This window comes from Hemiscyllium ocellatum, chromosome 15 (genome assembly GCF_020745735.1).
Source record: "Hemiscyllium ocellatum isolate sHemOce1 chromosome 15, sHemOce1.pat.X.cur, whole genome shotgun sequence".
Lineage (NCBI taxonomy): Eukaryota > Metazoa > Chordata > Chondrichthyes > Orectolobiformes > Hemiscylliidae > Hemiscyllium > Hemiscyllium ocellatum.
In genome coordinates, this window is record NC_083415.1 from 41,490,754 (window position 1) to 41,505,140 (window position 14,387).

General features: G+C 38.6%; 1 protein-coding gene across 4 annotated transcripts in view; it reads left to right on the top strand.

Moving 5' to 3' along the window:
• LOC132822961 (polycomb group protein ASXL1-like) overlaps positions 1 to 14,387 on the top strand; it is a 106,515-nt gene that overhangs the window by 52,018 nt on the left and 40,110 nt on the right. For 3 of the 4 annotated variants that reach the window (XM_060836413.1, XM_060836410.1, XM_060836409.1), the window contains 2 exons: positions 9,042 to 9,162; positions 9,849 to 9,955. In XM_060836413.1, the coding sequence (XP_060692396.1) occupies positions 9,042 to 9,162; positions 9,849 to 9,955 (228 nt within the window). The remainder of the gene's footprint in view (positions 1 to 9,041; positions 9,163 to 9,848; positions 9,956 to 14,387) is intronic. The other variant, XM_060836411.1, reaches the window with a different exon arrangement.

Here is a 14,387-nt window from a genome sequence, read left to right on the forward strand (position 1 = left end):
TTATTACTCTACTGTCTTCTCCACTAGGCTGTACTGCCAGTCGACTTTTGTCAGTTCCTCTCTCATGCCCCGTAATTACCTTTATTTAACTGTAACACCATTACATCCAATTTTCAAGCTGCAGACTGAACTCTCCCATATTATGATTGCTGTCTCCTAAGTATTCCCTTACACTTTGAGATCTTCTATAAAGTCTGGCTCATTACATAGCACTAAGTCCAGAATAGTCATCTCCTTGTGGGCTCCGTCATAAGCTGTTCCAAAAAGCCATCCTGTAAGCATTCCATGAATTCCCTTTCTTTAGATCCACGGGAAACATTATTCACTCATCCATTTATATACTGATGTCCCCCATGATCACTGTGACCTTGCCTTTCTGACATGCCCTATCTATTTCCTGGTACATCTTGTGCCCCTGGTCCTGACCAATGCTGGGAGGTCTGTACATAACTCCCATTGTGTTTTTTTTATTTATCTTTGTGGTTCCTCAACTCCACCCACACAGACTCCACATCATCTGACCCAATGTCATTTATTGCCATAGATTTAATTTCATCTTTAATTAACAAGGCCACCCGCCCCCTTTGCCCACCTCCCTGTCTTTTCGATAAGTTATAAATCCTAAGATGTTTAACTGCCAGTCCTGAACCCCCTGCAACCATGTCTGTGTGATGCCTACCACATCATAATCATTCACTATGATTTGTGCTATTAATTCATCTACTTTTTACCTGAATGCTCATAGTATTCATAACAGTGCCATAATGCTAATTTTCTTATTCTTGTGATTTCCAAAATCTCTGTCCTAAGTTATCCTTACTTTTTGCTTCATGCCTAGTCTGCCTTGAACTTAAACCCTGCACACATGCTAACCTGCTGGTTATCTTTTTACTTGACCCCATCCTCCCTGTAGCTTCTCTTTTTTCCCCCCCCACCCCAAATTCACAAATTTACACCAGAACACTGGTTCCACATCGGCTCAGGAGGAGACTGTCCCATTGGTACAGATGGCCCTGGTTCCATGAAATGATGCCAGTGTCCCATGAAATGGAATCCCTCTTCCCCACAACAGTCTCTTAGCTACAAGTTTACTTCCCCAATTTTCTTAACCCTATACTAATTAGCACGTGGCACCAGCAGTGACCCAGAGATTAACCCTCGAGGACCTGTTCTTCAACTTCCTTCCTAGTGCTTGATACTCCCCAAACAGGTCCTCCTTCCTAGTCTTGCCTATGTTGTTAATACCAACATGGGTCACAGCAACTGGATCTTCTCCCTCCTGCTCCAATATCCTTTCAAGCAGGTTGGAGGTATCCTGCACCCTGGCCCTGGGCAAGCAGCACACCAAGCAAGACTCCTGATGTGGCTCGCAAAGGATCTGTTCCCCTTAATTATAGAAGCCCCTATAACAATTACTTGTCTTTTTGCTCCCCTCTTTTGAATGGCCTTCTGTACCATGGTGTGGTGGTCAGCTGCCTCACCCTGTCCACAGCCCTTTTCCTCCATACAGGGAGCAAAAATCTCATACCTGTTGGGCAAGGTAAAGGGCTGAGGCTCCTCCACTCCTGAACTCAATTCCCCCATCCCGGCCTCACTTACAGTCATACCCTGTTGTTCCTGATCACTCACTGAATTTGAATTACTTAATCTACCGGGTGTGACTGCCTCCTGAAACAAAGCATCCAGATAACTCTTCCCCTCCCGGATATGCTGTGGAATATAGCTGGCCTGATCAGTAAGTTTGCGGATGACCCAAAGATCAGGAGAGCTGTGATGGTAAAGATTGCCAAAGGATACAGCAGGATATATACATAGTCTGCAGACTTTGTCAGATAAATGGAATTTAATCTGGTTAAATCAATATGATGCATTTTGAAGGTCTCAGATAGGGAGGAAGTATATTGTAAATGACAGAGCCCTTAGTCAGAGGGACCAAAGTGTACATATTCACAGTTCTCTGAAAGTGGCCACGTAAGTTGATAAGGTGGTCAAGAAGGTTTATAGCATGCTTGCTTTCATAGGTCAGGGCAGACAGTATAAAAATTGGCAAGTCATGTCGCAGCTGTTAGAGCTATAGTTAGGTCACGTTTGGAATATTGTGTCCAGTTATGGTCAAAGTGAGCACTGCAGATGCTGGAGGTCAGAGCTGAAAATGTGTTGCTGGAAAAGCGCAGCAAGTCAGGCAGCATCCAAAGAGCAGGAGAATCAGGAAGAAGGGCTCATGCCCGAAACGTCGATTCTCCTGCTCTTTGGTTGCTGCCTGACCTGCTGCGCTTTTCCAGCAACACATTTTCAGCTCCCGTTATGGTCACCACACTACCAGAACGATGTGGAGGCTTTGGAGAGGGTACGGCAAAGGTTTACCAGAATGTTGACTGTTTGGAGTGTGTCAGCTATCGAGAGAGATTGAATAAATTTGATTTGTTTTCACTTTAACCTCAAACTGCTGGTTGACCTCATAGAAGCTTGCAAAATGATGAGAGGCATATGTAGAATGGATTGTTGGAGTCTTTTTCTCAGGATAGACAGCCAGTTACTATGGGATATACATGTAAGCTGAAAGGAGGAAAGTATAAAGGAGATGTGAGAGGCATTTTTTTTAAGATAGTGTTCTGAGTGCCTGGAACATACTGGCAGAGAAGGAGCTTGAATCAGATACAATCGGAATACTTAAGAGTCATTTTGACAGACATAGGAATGAGCAGGGTATAGTGGAATACAGACTGCCAGAGTCAAAAATGTTTAGATTAAAAAGGCATCATGTGTAGTCGAGGTTTAGTGGCCCAAGAAACCTGTTCTTGTGTTGAACAGTTCTTTGTTTTATGAGCGAAGAATGGGTTTATAGTCATGAGGGTTAGAAAAATGAGACATGATTTTATTGAAATGCATTCTGAAGGGAATTGAAAGGAGCAGATTTTTAAGTTCAAAGTTAATTTTTTTCATAATTGATCATGATCAATGCCATATTGTTAAGTCAACTATAAACCTGACCGTGGAGTTGTTCATCTAAAAGACAGTCAGTGATAATTAATTCATATTCCATAATATGAAACAAATGATACATATGTTCTGAAGAGAATTTTAAAAATGTTTACAACTATTAATATAGTAATTGGATTCAGTGTGTTAAACTCTGAACTTTCCCTTCAGTAATTCTGGCATTAGATACTCTTGAGCAAATCCTCCTTGTACCCAACATGTGGTTTCCTATGTATTATATATATGTATGTAATATATATATTTTAAGATCTTTTAATTAAGAGAGAATGCAATATGAATTTATTGGAGGTGGTCATGCTAGTAACATTTTTACTTTTTTCAAGCTATAATACCCAGAAATCAGGTGGTCTGTTGGTTGTACTTTTTGGAACAGTAGCACAAAAGTTGTGAATTTGTTTGAAATGCAAGAGTCATTGGTAAGGACAGTACCTCAAGTTGCTGTTGAGAAGGCGACAAGCCATCTTCTTGAGCCTCTGCAGTGCACAAGATGCTGGTAAACCCAGAATGCTGCTATAGGTTCTTTTCTGAGTTTGTCACAACTTGAAAATTTGCTAGTGACTGCCTTAGCTTCCACATATCCACCATCCTACTGCTTGATGCTCATTTTCTTGCCAATCTCCTTCAATGGTCTTAAGTCAGTAAAGAAGCAAATATGGTGGTAATAATCATTTAGGTGGCATAATGGGAATAACTGGATTAAATTCTAATCTGGACCCAGTCTTGTCAATTCTAATCTTGATTTAGCAGCCCCACTTTTTGTTAAACTCTTTCTGCTTTTATTACGCTGTTCTTCTCTGGAATCATGCAAACTACCATCTGGTTCCTCTGTTTCAAGTTCTGTCTACTGGTAACCTGGAAGAAATGGAGGGTTTCCCTGTGGCAAGTCTGATGGATAGGAGGATTGTTCATAACTCTACAGTAATTCATCTTGACTGAAAATGAGGAATTTGAAGACTTGGAAGCTGTGTAGACATTAAGACTCTGAATTATGAATTCTAGCTCTTAAGACGCACAATGCTGATGGCAGGAAAATGACAGCATGACTTGTGAGCCAGCAAAAGTAAACCATGTGAAACTGCATCTACGCAATTATTTGATTTCCTATATATCCATGAGATGCATACAGAAGGATGTTGGTGTAGAGGACTGTTGTGAGGCTGTTAACTAATGTCAACTATCTAAATCTTGAGGAAAAATTGAAGGAACTTTGCTTTATAATTTTTAAAAAAAAGCTGTTAGTGATATTAAAAATTGTTTTTCTTGATTATTGAGAAGTTCTTCATCCAAAGAATGACTTTGTAATGAACTTCAAAGCATAAATTCAAACACCTGGAGTTATTTCTCATGCCACAATGATTTTGTTGGGTTTCTAGGCAAATAAGTAAGCTGAGTTTCCATATCTAAAATGACCTTTGGGATCTTTTAAATTTAAAAAAAACCCAAGCAGACATTTTTGTTTGTATCATGTAAGAAAGCATCTCCATGACATTCCCTGATGACATGCAGCTGATCTTCATTTCTATCACTCAGGGAACAAGGCACAAGAATTTCGTAGGCGTGCATGGTTGCCATTGAGGTTGCCTTCAACTCGCTGCAATGTACCTTTCCTTTCACTTGTTTGTTTTGTGTTGTTTTTTTCTGCCTTTTCTCCATCTCAAAGTTATCCTGATTTGAAGCATGACACATTAATTATTATGTTTTCATAATTCACTCCTGAATTGTAATTGGATGTTAACTGATGGCCAAATGGTCAAGATCTTGTTCTCATGAATTGGCAATCAGGTCTGTATATTTGTATTTCATTGTGGTGCACAGACTTTTATCCCACTCCCTTGCACCTCATGTCTTCTATTTTCTCATTTACTTAGAAGAAAGTAACCCACTTTACATGAATGCATGGATCTTATTCAGTTGTCCCTGTGTCAGAATTTTTCTTTAATTCCACTTATTCCCACTTCCCACTACATTCGTTTTATGTGAAGAACAAAAACAGAGAGCAGTATAGCACAGGAACAGGCTCTTTGGCCATCTATGCCAGGTCACCCCTCAAACTCATGTGTTCCAGTGAAAATGCATTCAGTCTATCCAACCTTTCTTTATAGCTAAAATCCCCCATACCAAGCACTATCCTGATAAAGCTTTTCTGTATCCTCTCCAAAACATCCGCATCCTTCTGGTAGTGTGGTGACCAGAATTGCACAGAATATTCCAAGTGTGGCCTAACTGAAGTTCTGTAAAGCTGCAGCACAATGTGCCTATTCTTATACTCCAATGTCCCTTCCAATGAAGGCAAGCATGCTATGGCCTTTTTTACTATCTTATTACCTGCGCTGCCACTTTCAGTGATCTGTGGATCTGTACACCCAGATCCCTCCGCGTATCAATACACCTAAGGGTTCTACCATTCACTGTTTAATTTCCACCTATACCTGATCTTCCAAAATAGATCACCTCACGTTTGTCTAGATTAAACTCTTTCTGCCATTTCTCTGCCCATGTCTCCAACTGACCCATATTCTGCTGTATCTTCTCTCAAGCCTCCTCACTATCCCCAACTCCACCACTCTTTGTATCATCTGCAAACTTAATAATTAGACCAGCTATATTTTCCTCCAAATCACATACAGAAGAGATCGTAACATAGCGGAGCACCACTAGTCACAACCCTCCGTTTCGAAAAGCAGCATTCCTCCACTACCATCTGTCTCATTTAACTGAGGAGTTCTGTATCCATCTTGCCAGCTTGTCCCAATACCATGTGACTTTGCCTTTTGTACCAGTCTGCCATGAGGGACCTTGTCAAAAGCTTTACTGAAATCCATGTGGACATCAACTGCTTTTCCCTCATTCATCACCTCCTGAAAAAAAAGTCAATCAAGTTCATGAGGCACGACTTCCCTTGCACAAAACTATGCTGCCTATCACTGCTAAATCCATTTGCCTCTAAATGCGTATAGATCTTGTCCCTGAGAATCATTTCCAATAATTTCTCTAACACTGCCATGAGGCTGACAGGTCTGTAATTTCCTGGATTATCCCTGCTACTTTTCTTAAAAACAATGGATCTGCATTGGTTACTCTCCAGTCCTCTGGGGACCTTGCCTTTGGCCAAAAAAGATTCAAAAAAGGGGCGACATGGTGGCTCATTGGTTAACACTGCTGCCTCACAGCACCAGGAACCTGGGTTCAATTCCCAGGTGACTGTATGGAGTTTGCACGTTCCCCCCCCGTCGTGTTTCTGGTTTCCTCTCACAGTCCAGAGATGTGCAGGTCAGGTGAATTGGTTATGCTGAATTGCCCATAATGTTGGGTGTATTAGTCAGTGGTACATATAGGTTAGGTGAATGGGTCTGTGTGAATTACTCTTTGAAGGGTTGGTGTGGACTTGTTGGGCCAAATGTCCTGTTTCTACATTGTAAGGAATCTAATCTAATCCAGTCTAATGATCCAGCAATTCGTTCAATGCCTCCCTCAATACTCTGGGATAGATAGATCCCATCAGTACTCATGGACTTATTTACCTTTAATATTTTTTAAGACAGTCAACATCTCTCCCTTTTTTAATAGCAACTTAGATTAGAAATTCGACAGTTTCTTCCCTGAGATCATTCCTTCTCTTTTGTGAATACTGACACTAACGATTCGTTTCGCACCACACCTACCTATTCTAGCTCTATGCACAGATTCCATCCTTTGTCCTTGAGTGGGCCAATCCCTTCCCTGGCTACCCTCTTGTGTAAAAGCCCTTAGGATTCTCCTTACTTCAAATTCTCCTTATTTCAAACTGCTGTTTGAAATACTCCCATATGTTTGATGTGAATTTACCCTCAAACAGCCGTCCCCAATCAAAATTCTTCAGTTCCTGCCTAATATTGTTGTAGATCGCCCTCCTCCTGAGGACTGCTATTTTTTCTATCCATGAGTACTTTATAATTCGTGGTATTATGATCACTACTCCTGAAATGTTCCCCCATTGAAACTTCACGGTGCTCCTTTCCTGAATCCAAGTCCAGTATAATCTCTTCTTTGGTTGGACTATTAACATGCTGTGTCATGAAACCCTCCTGAATGGTCCTTCCAAATTCTGTCCCATCCAAGCCCCTAGCATGAAGTGAGTCTCAGTCAATAAAGGGAAAGTTAAAACCACTCACCACAACAATCCTCTTTTTGCATCTTTCCAAAAGTTGTCTACATATTCTCTCTTCTATCTCCTGCTGGCTGTTGAGAGGCTTGTCATGTACCCCTGGCATGGTGATTTTGCCTTTCCTATTTCTGATTTCTACCCATATTTCTTCCCCGCATGAGTCCTCTGATGCATCCTTCCTCTGTACAGTTGTAAAATATTCCTTTACCAATAATGCAGTTCCCCCATCCATTATACATCCCTTTCTGTCACACCTGAAACAGTTAAATCATGGGGCATTCAGCTGCGGGTCCTGTCCCTCTTTTAGTCAAGTCTCCATAACCGCAATAATGTCATAGTTCCAAGTACTAATCAAAGCTGTAAGTTTGTCTACCTTGCCTATTGTACTTTGCGCATTGAAACACATGCATTTCTGACCACCTTCTCTGCTCTTTTCAAAGGTGTTTTCCTACCTGTTCTTGTTCTTAGTCATGTTTACCTTGGTTTCTATTTCCATCAATTTCTGCATCATGTTCTTAATGTGTGTCCTTTAGTTGACTTATAACTGACGAGTGAAGAATTTGTTTCAGTTTAAAGAATAACTTACTTTATTTGATAACCCAACCGACGCGATATAGCAATTTAACAAAGCTATTCCAATCCCTGCATCATAGCATAAACACACTTCTTCGCAAAAGGTAAATTCAAACACTGGTTCTTATAGGTAGGAGAAGTTTCAGAGAAAAAGTTCAGGCAAGACCTCTGTTGAAGCATAGAACCTTTTTTCACTGTAGCCGCTTCTCGAGGTCCCCAGCAGTTTTTTTGACTCCCTGCTAAAATTAAACCAAACTAGAAAAAAAAAGACTGAACTGGGAATACCGGCTGTTGTTTTCACGTAGAGATTTCCCGACATATTGGAACCTCTGCCTTTATGACACCTCTTGGGGGGACAAAAAGCAAAGGACAGAATAATCTTGGTAAAGGGCCGCATCATCACACATCTAACTCTGATTCTTCTTCTGCTGATATTGGACTATTCCAACATTTTTTTTCAATTACAAGTATCTACAGAATTCTTTTTTTTGTCTGTACATAATAAAGAATACTTGATATTGCTTGCATGAATAAAATTTAATATTTTGTGTAATTGGAGTGGCAAATATTTAAGAGTTTTACAAGCTTTTCTTATCAAGGTGTGATAGATTCATGACTTTTTATAGATATGAATCTTGAGTGGATCTCGAGCATTGTTTTGAGGGGGGGCAAATCAATCAGTTTTTAAAAAATGTTTAAGAGATGTCTCATTTTCAGAACAAGACACTGTTTAGGGGTTTCACATATTGAATGTGAGCATACAAATAGAGGACTTCCTTCTGTTGCTAATTTGACTCACATTGGTACTAACTTCTCTCTCTCACCAAAGCCATTGCTTGGTTGAGGAGGTGTAATCTGTGACTAACAATCTTAGGAAAGCTGTTTGGAAACTTTTTATACTGTTTATTTTGCTGTGGTTAAAGAGAGTTTTAAGTCTTTAATTTGTACATTGCTCCAAAAATGCAGCCAAATTTATATAAGGGGGTATTGCTTTTGTATGAACTAATGGTTCAGAACTGAAAGGAAATATAAGGTGTCCTGATGTCATCTTTCGCTTTTTATTGTATGTGTATGTATGTATATGTACATTTCATTCTTCTGACAGAAATGAGGGCTACATGTTTATTTGGAATATCTTCCTGTGCTATTTGAAACAGTTTAGCAGAAAAAATATTAACATAATAGAAGTAAATGTTTCGGGAATAGTAAACCTTTTTGTTATGCAGCATTTTGCTAATTTCCATCTTTAATAATTTATAGCTTGATTTTTGTTTGCTCATTCAGTGAATAATTGACTTTTTAAAAACAAATTCTATTCATTCAGAAAGATGCGCTCTTATGGTCCAAAAATGTACCCATTGGTGATGGCGAAGGTTACGATGATGGACCTGATTTGGAAAGCTGTGACTCTAATGAAACCAGTACCACGGGTGAGGAAAATGATGGTACGTGATGGTTGACTTGTGAAATGTGGAGACTTTTGTTTGAGGCTGTAAATGTTCAAAACAATGATGTCCAACTAATTACGTAAATTGAGATGAGTTTTTCTGCTGTGGAGTCAATGAGATGTCTTCAGTTGGAAGATTGCCATAAAGGGATCAAGAGAAACTGTCAGAAGAAATTTATTTTGTAATGAGGTTGTTAGAATTTGGAAAACTTTGCCAGAGGAAGTTGAGATGGAAACTATTTAGCTTTTTCAGGGAATGTATTGAAGGGCTCTGAGGTATTGGGCTGTGAGCTGGTCTTATCATCTGAACTGTGGATTTATCTGGGGGTCTTCGACTTGTACTGAAGAGTGATAGAAGCACAAAAGCCTGAAAGAGAAGTAAAAATATCCAAGGCATAAAGTTGATGCATTTCCGGAGGCTTCCTGACCCCACAGCGGAATTAGAATGCTTACACTAAGAAATGTGTACACATCTTGGCGAATTTTATGCAATTTTGTATTTCACATTGAAAAGATTTTTCATACAAAGAAAACTAATTTAGTTTTAAAACAATGTGGAATAAATTGCTTTGAGTTATGATTGAACCTATCAATACTAATGCCATTATTAGTGAAATGCAGAGTGTATGAGGGATACAGGATGGCAGCAGTCTAAACACTTCATTTTTTTCACTCCATAATTAGTGTCACCAGTGTCTGATGAAAGTTCTTCAAATGCATCATGTTCCACTGATCATCAAGGCAAACAGGTGTCTCCTGGCAAACACAACAGCCACAAAGCAACCCAGCAGGTAAGTGAGGCTTTGAGATAAATTGTACTGCAGTTGAAACCATTCTTGATCAGTATATTTTAGGAACTGTTAAAACTCCATATTCTTGCTTGAAAACTTTTCAGACAGTAGTATCTGCTGTTATTTAGAATGTAAAATATATTGATAAATGATTACTGAAAAATGGAAATGTTATTTGCCACTGATCTTTGAGTTCTTGTAAGATGGTATTGGATGGCTTTCTGTTTCCTCCCCAGACTCATGTTACTTAACAGTATTTTAGTAGTATTTACGATTGGTACATAGCTGGACTGCATCTAAAAGGGCTATTACAGTAACTGAAGAGTTGACCTTTGTTTTTGTATCTAATAACTATGAAGTGGATTTATTGTTTTTCCAAATGTAGAACTCCACAAGCTTTGCAGGTACTTTCTTGATTTTTTTTCTTGTCCTAAGGTATTATTTTATTCTGGAATAATATTTAACATGTATATAATTCAACTGGATTGCCATCCAACTAAAGATATTCAATACTTGTAAATAAAAGAATGTAAATATACATGAAAAATTATAAAATGCCTGTCTTCACCCATGAATGTGGTGTAGCCGTCTGTGTTTCCCCCTAATTTATTTCCACTGTGTGGACCTCAGATACATGCATGGCAGTAACCTCCACATGAGAACTTGCATGCTTCTCAGTAAGCACAAAACCTCTCAGGCATCTGACCAACCACACAGCTTAGAGGGAATTTTGGCATGGCAAAGTTTACACTATAAACCAACTTAATCCATAGACAATAATGATTGCAGGTTGTAGTAGAAGACATGTTTTAAAAAAGTAAATTCATATTCAATGTGAGCATTGTTGGAAAAGCCAATATTTATTGCTTATTCTTGCTTTGAGAACATGTCTTGAACCACTGCAGTGTAAGGTTGAAATTGCTTTCATGTGTTGTCAGACAAAGAATTGCAGGACTTGGATCTAGCATTGCCTTGAACAATAAAATTATTGGAATAGGACACCCAATTGATCAATTGTTTTCCATTAATTCAAGTACAAGGGATATTGATTTTTCCATTATTTCAAGTATTATGCACTACCTCTGAACCAAGAGGCCAGAGTTCAAGTTCCACCTGCCTCAGAGAAACTGAACTCTGAACAGGTTGATTAGAAAATGTTAAAATAAAACAAAGATTACACACTGCTCTGACACAGATATGCTGCAGAATTGGTTAGATATAAATTGATTGGATGGAGTTGCTTTAAATTATTCCTTGGTAAATCTACTTTATATGAGGTGTCATTCAATGGGGTAATTTGCACATTAAAATCAAGATTTTTGTTAGATATTGGGAAGAGGTTGTGCCTATAGAATTTGCATATATTTGCAATAGAAGAATCTAGCTTTCTTGATACGGTGCATTTGGAAATCCTGAAGGTATTTATAGAAACGTTTGCATTAAGGTAAAACGATTGATTTAAATATTGTTTTAAGTATTTTTTTCTGGACCATTTTAAAGTTTTTAGCTGGTCATTTCATGCATCTTGCCAAGTCGAACTGTTTGGGCTTCCAATTGGAAAAATTAAGTGAATCATGAAATGGTTACAAGTTTTATTGGCTGTCTGGTCACACTTGTTTGCCCTTCACCGTTGAATGTAACAAAATCTATCCTAAGTTACTTAGAATTGTTATAGTTACAGTATAACATTTCTGCATTTTGTTACTATTTTCATCTGTATTGATGTATAGCAATTATATTATGTAGGAAATTTCCAACTATTGCTTCTGAATAGGGAGGTTTTGTCCAATTACCTGGGAGATTTAGTCTAATAATAGAGTACTGAACAACCAATATCTATCTTCCTGAAGTTGCCATCTTTTCTAGTCTGTTACCAACTCACTCAAGTATGATGGAGCCTGGTTAACTGTATTTGTCGGTCATTCATTGCATCATGTGAACATAATCATTGGCTTAATACAGTTGGACAGAATGCCTGATGCTTTACCTGTAAATGCTGTGCTGCCAAATGTGGCCACCAGGAACTTGGACAGTAGTCTCGATCAGATTAAAAAAAACTATTTAAACTGAGATCAAAGTGATCAAAGTTTCCAAATTCAATATTTGATTTTAAAAAATTAATCAACTTGCTTGGCCCTCCACGGTGAGAACTGCATTTTCCTTTCCTGATCTAATACATGAAAGGTGATCTAACTGAGGTAGGTAAGGTGATAGGTGGTCAATTATAGTTGTCAGTGAGTGACTGTCAAAGACAATAAGACGCTAAAAGGGGGGAAGGGTGGGGTTGACAAAGTAGACATAGCAAAAATGTTTCCTCTTGTGGGGAAATCTGCAAGGAAAAGTTGTAATTTTAGGAAAAGGAGTAGTAGATTCAAGACAAATGAGAAGTTAATTCACTCAAAGGGTCATGAAGCTATGGAAATCACTAACTCTGGTGAATGTCGGGACATTGAGTAAATTTGAGGAGGACATAGATTTTTAATTAGTAACATGTTGAAGGTTTATGGAATGTGTGCAGCAAAATGGAGTTGAGGCTGTGATGAGATCAGCCATAATTGAATTGAATGGTGGAGCAGACTTGAGGTTGAATTGTTGATTCCTTAGAGTTCATATATACTTACAATTCTCCGTACCAAGATGGATGACTTCAATTTCAAATTTTAAATCTGAAATTGAAATCTCTTGTCCATCTGCCTGCCAAAAGTGATCTTGCAAGCCAATGAGTGAAATCATCAACATTTTAAAGCCAGCTACGGATAGGCATCTAATTATGCCTGTCAGTGATATCCCAAAAACTGAAAATTTGAGTTTTACACGCCATTTTACCTACAGCCAAATCCTGCAGATAGATGAGAAGGAAATGACAAATTAACTTTCAGGGAGCTATGTTTGACATAGTGGCCTTTCTGTATATTTTTAGTGATTTTGTTTAACTTTAGAAAAGCTGATATATGTAATCCTTTCTTGGGAATGCTTCCTTGCCCCTTTTTACACCCTTCTCACTGTCATATTATGAACTTAATCTTCTGATGGTTTGCCTACCCTCTCCCTGATCCCTGTCTCCTCACACGTGGAAAATTGATTATATTTGTCGGATTTTGCCCAGCTGAGATGACCAGTCACAGATCTGAAGAGTTAGCTTTGTTTCTCTCACCACAACTGCAATCATACCAGTTGTATTATCAGCATTTTATTTTAATATATTGACAGAAGCTTTCCTGACACACTCGCTTCAATAAAAAGTACACGATTAATTCTAATTCAGCTTGGCTCCATCAGTTACTTGAAATAGTCAGTATTCATATCAGTTATCAAAATTAAGATGTAATCAGTATTATTGGAAAGGGAATTTTTCCATGGGGTAAAACCTTCTACAAGCCTCCAGGCTCCAAGTTTAAATCTGGCAAAATAGTGAAAATGAAATGTGATTTCAAATAGAGAGATGTTGCATGAGCTTTGAACTTCATATAGCCAAGTCTTGGGTTGCATATAACACGTGATTGTCGACTCATCTTTACTTTGTGTCATGAGGGAATTTTTTTTTTAAAAGGTGCAGCATGGACATGTGGTTATTAGTTTTTGTTCTTAATGTGCTTATTTTCCTTTTTTTTTAGGCAAAACTTTGTCTTGTTCTACTTTGTTTCTGGGTTGGGGATTCTCAAACTAGTGCATATAGTTTACAAATTAAGGCCACGTAACTCAGAGGAGATGTAAGGAAGCACTTCTACCACACAAAGGGTGGTAGAAGTTAGGAACTTTGTTCCACAAATGGCAGCTGATGCTAGATCAGTTGTTGATTTTAAATCTGAGATGGATGCATTTTTGCTAAGCCTAAGTATTAAGGCAAAGGCAGGTATATGGAGTTCGGCTGCAGATCAGCCATTATCTCGTTGAATAATGGAATAGGCTGAAGCAACTGAATGGCCTACTCCTGTTCCTGTGGAAAGTGCAGTAAAATCTAGTATACGTGGATCAGTAATGGAACATGTGTGTTCTAGCTATTAACACTGCAATGTTAATGTAAACAACAGATCTGAAATCATATCCTACTAGTTCTGATACATTAGTGAAGTAGATAGGAGGAGACTAACCAATGAAGAGAATTTCCATACACTTTTTTGTCTGGAGTCAGCATTATGCTATCATACTAAAGTTGCAAGTTGGAGATCTAACATGAGCAGAATCGTGAGACTTAGTTTTAACTTGCTTGGTTCAATGATTGCATTCTTTCCTCTGAGTCAGCATAGAATGTGCAAAAGCCACTCCAGAACACTTCAGTGTACGCTATAGACTGACTCATTAATGCAGCACTGAGGAATCCTGCTGTTTTGCATTAAGGTGAAACATTAAACCAAGGCTTCATCTTTGAATGTAAGAAATCCTGTAGCACTATTCAGAAAGTGTGTGCCATTGTCCTGGTTAACATTCATCC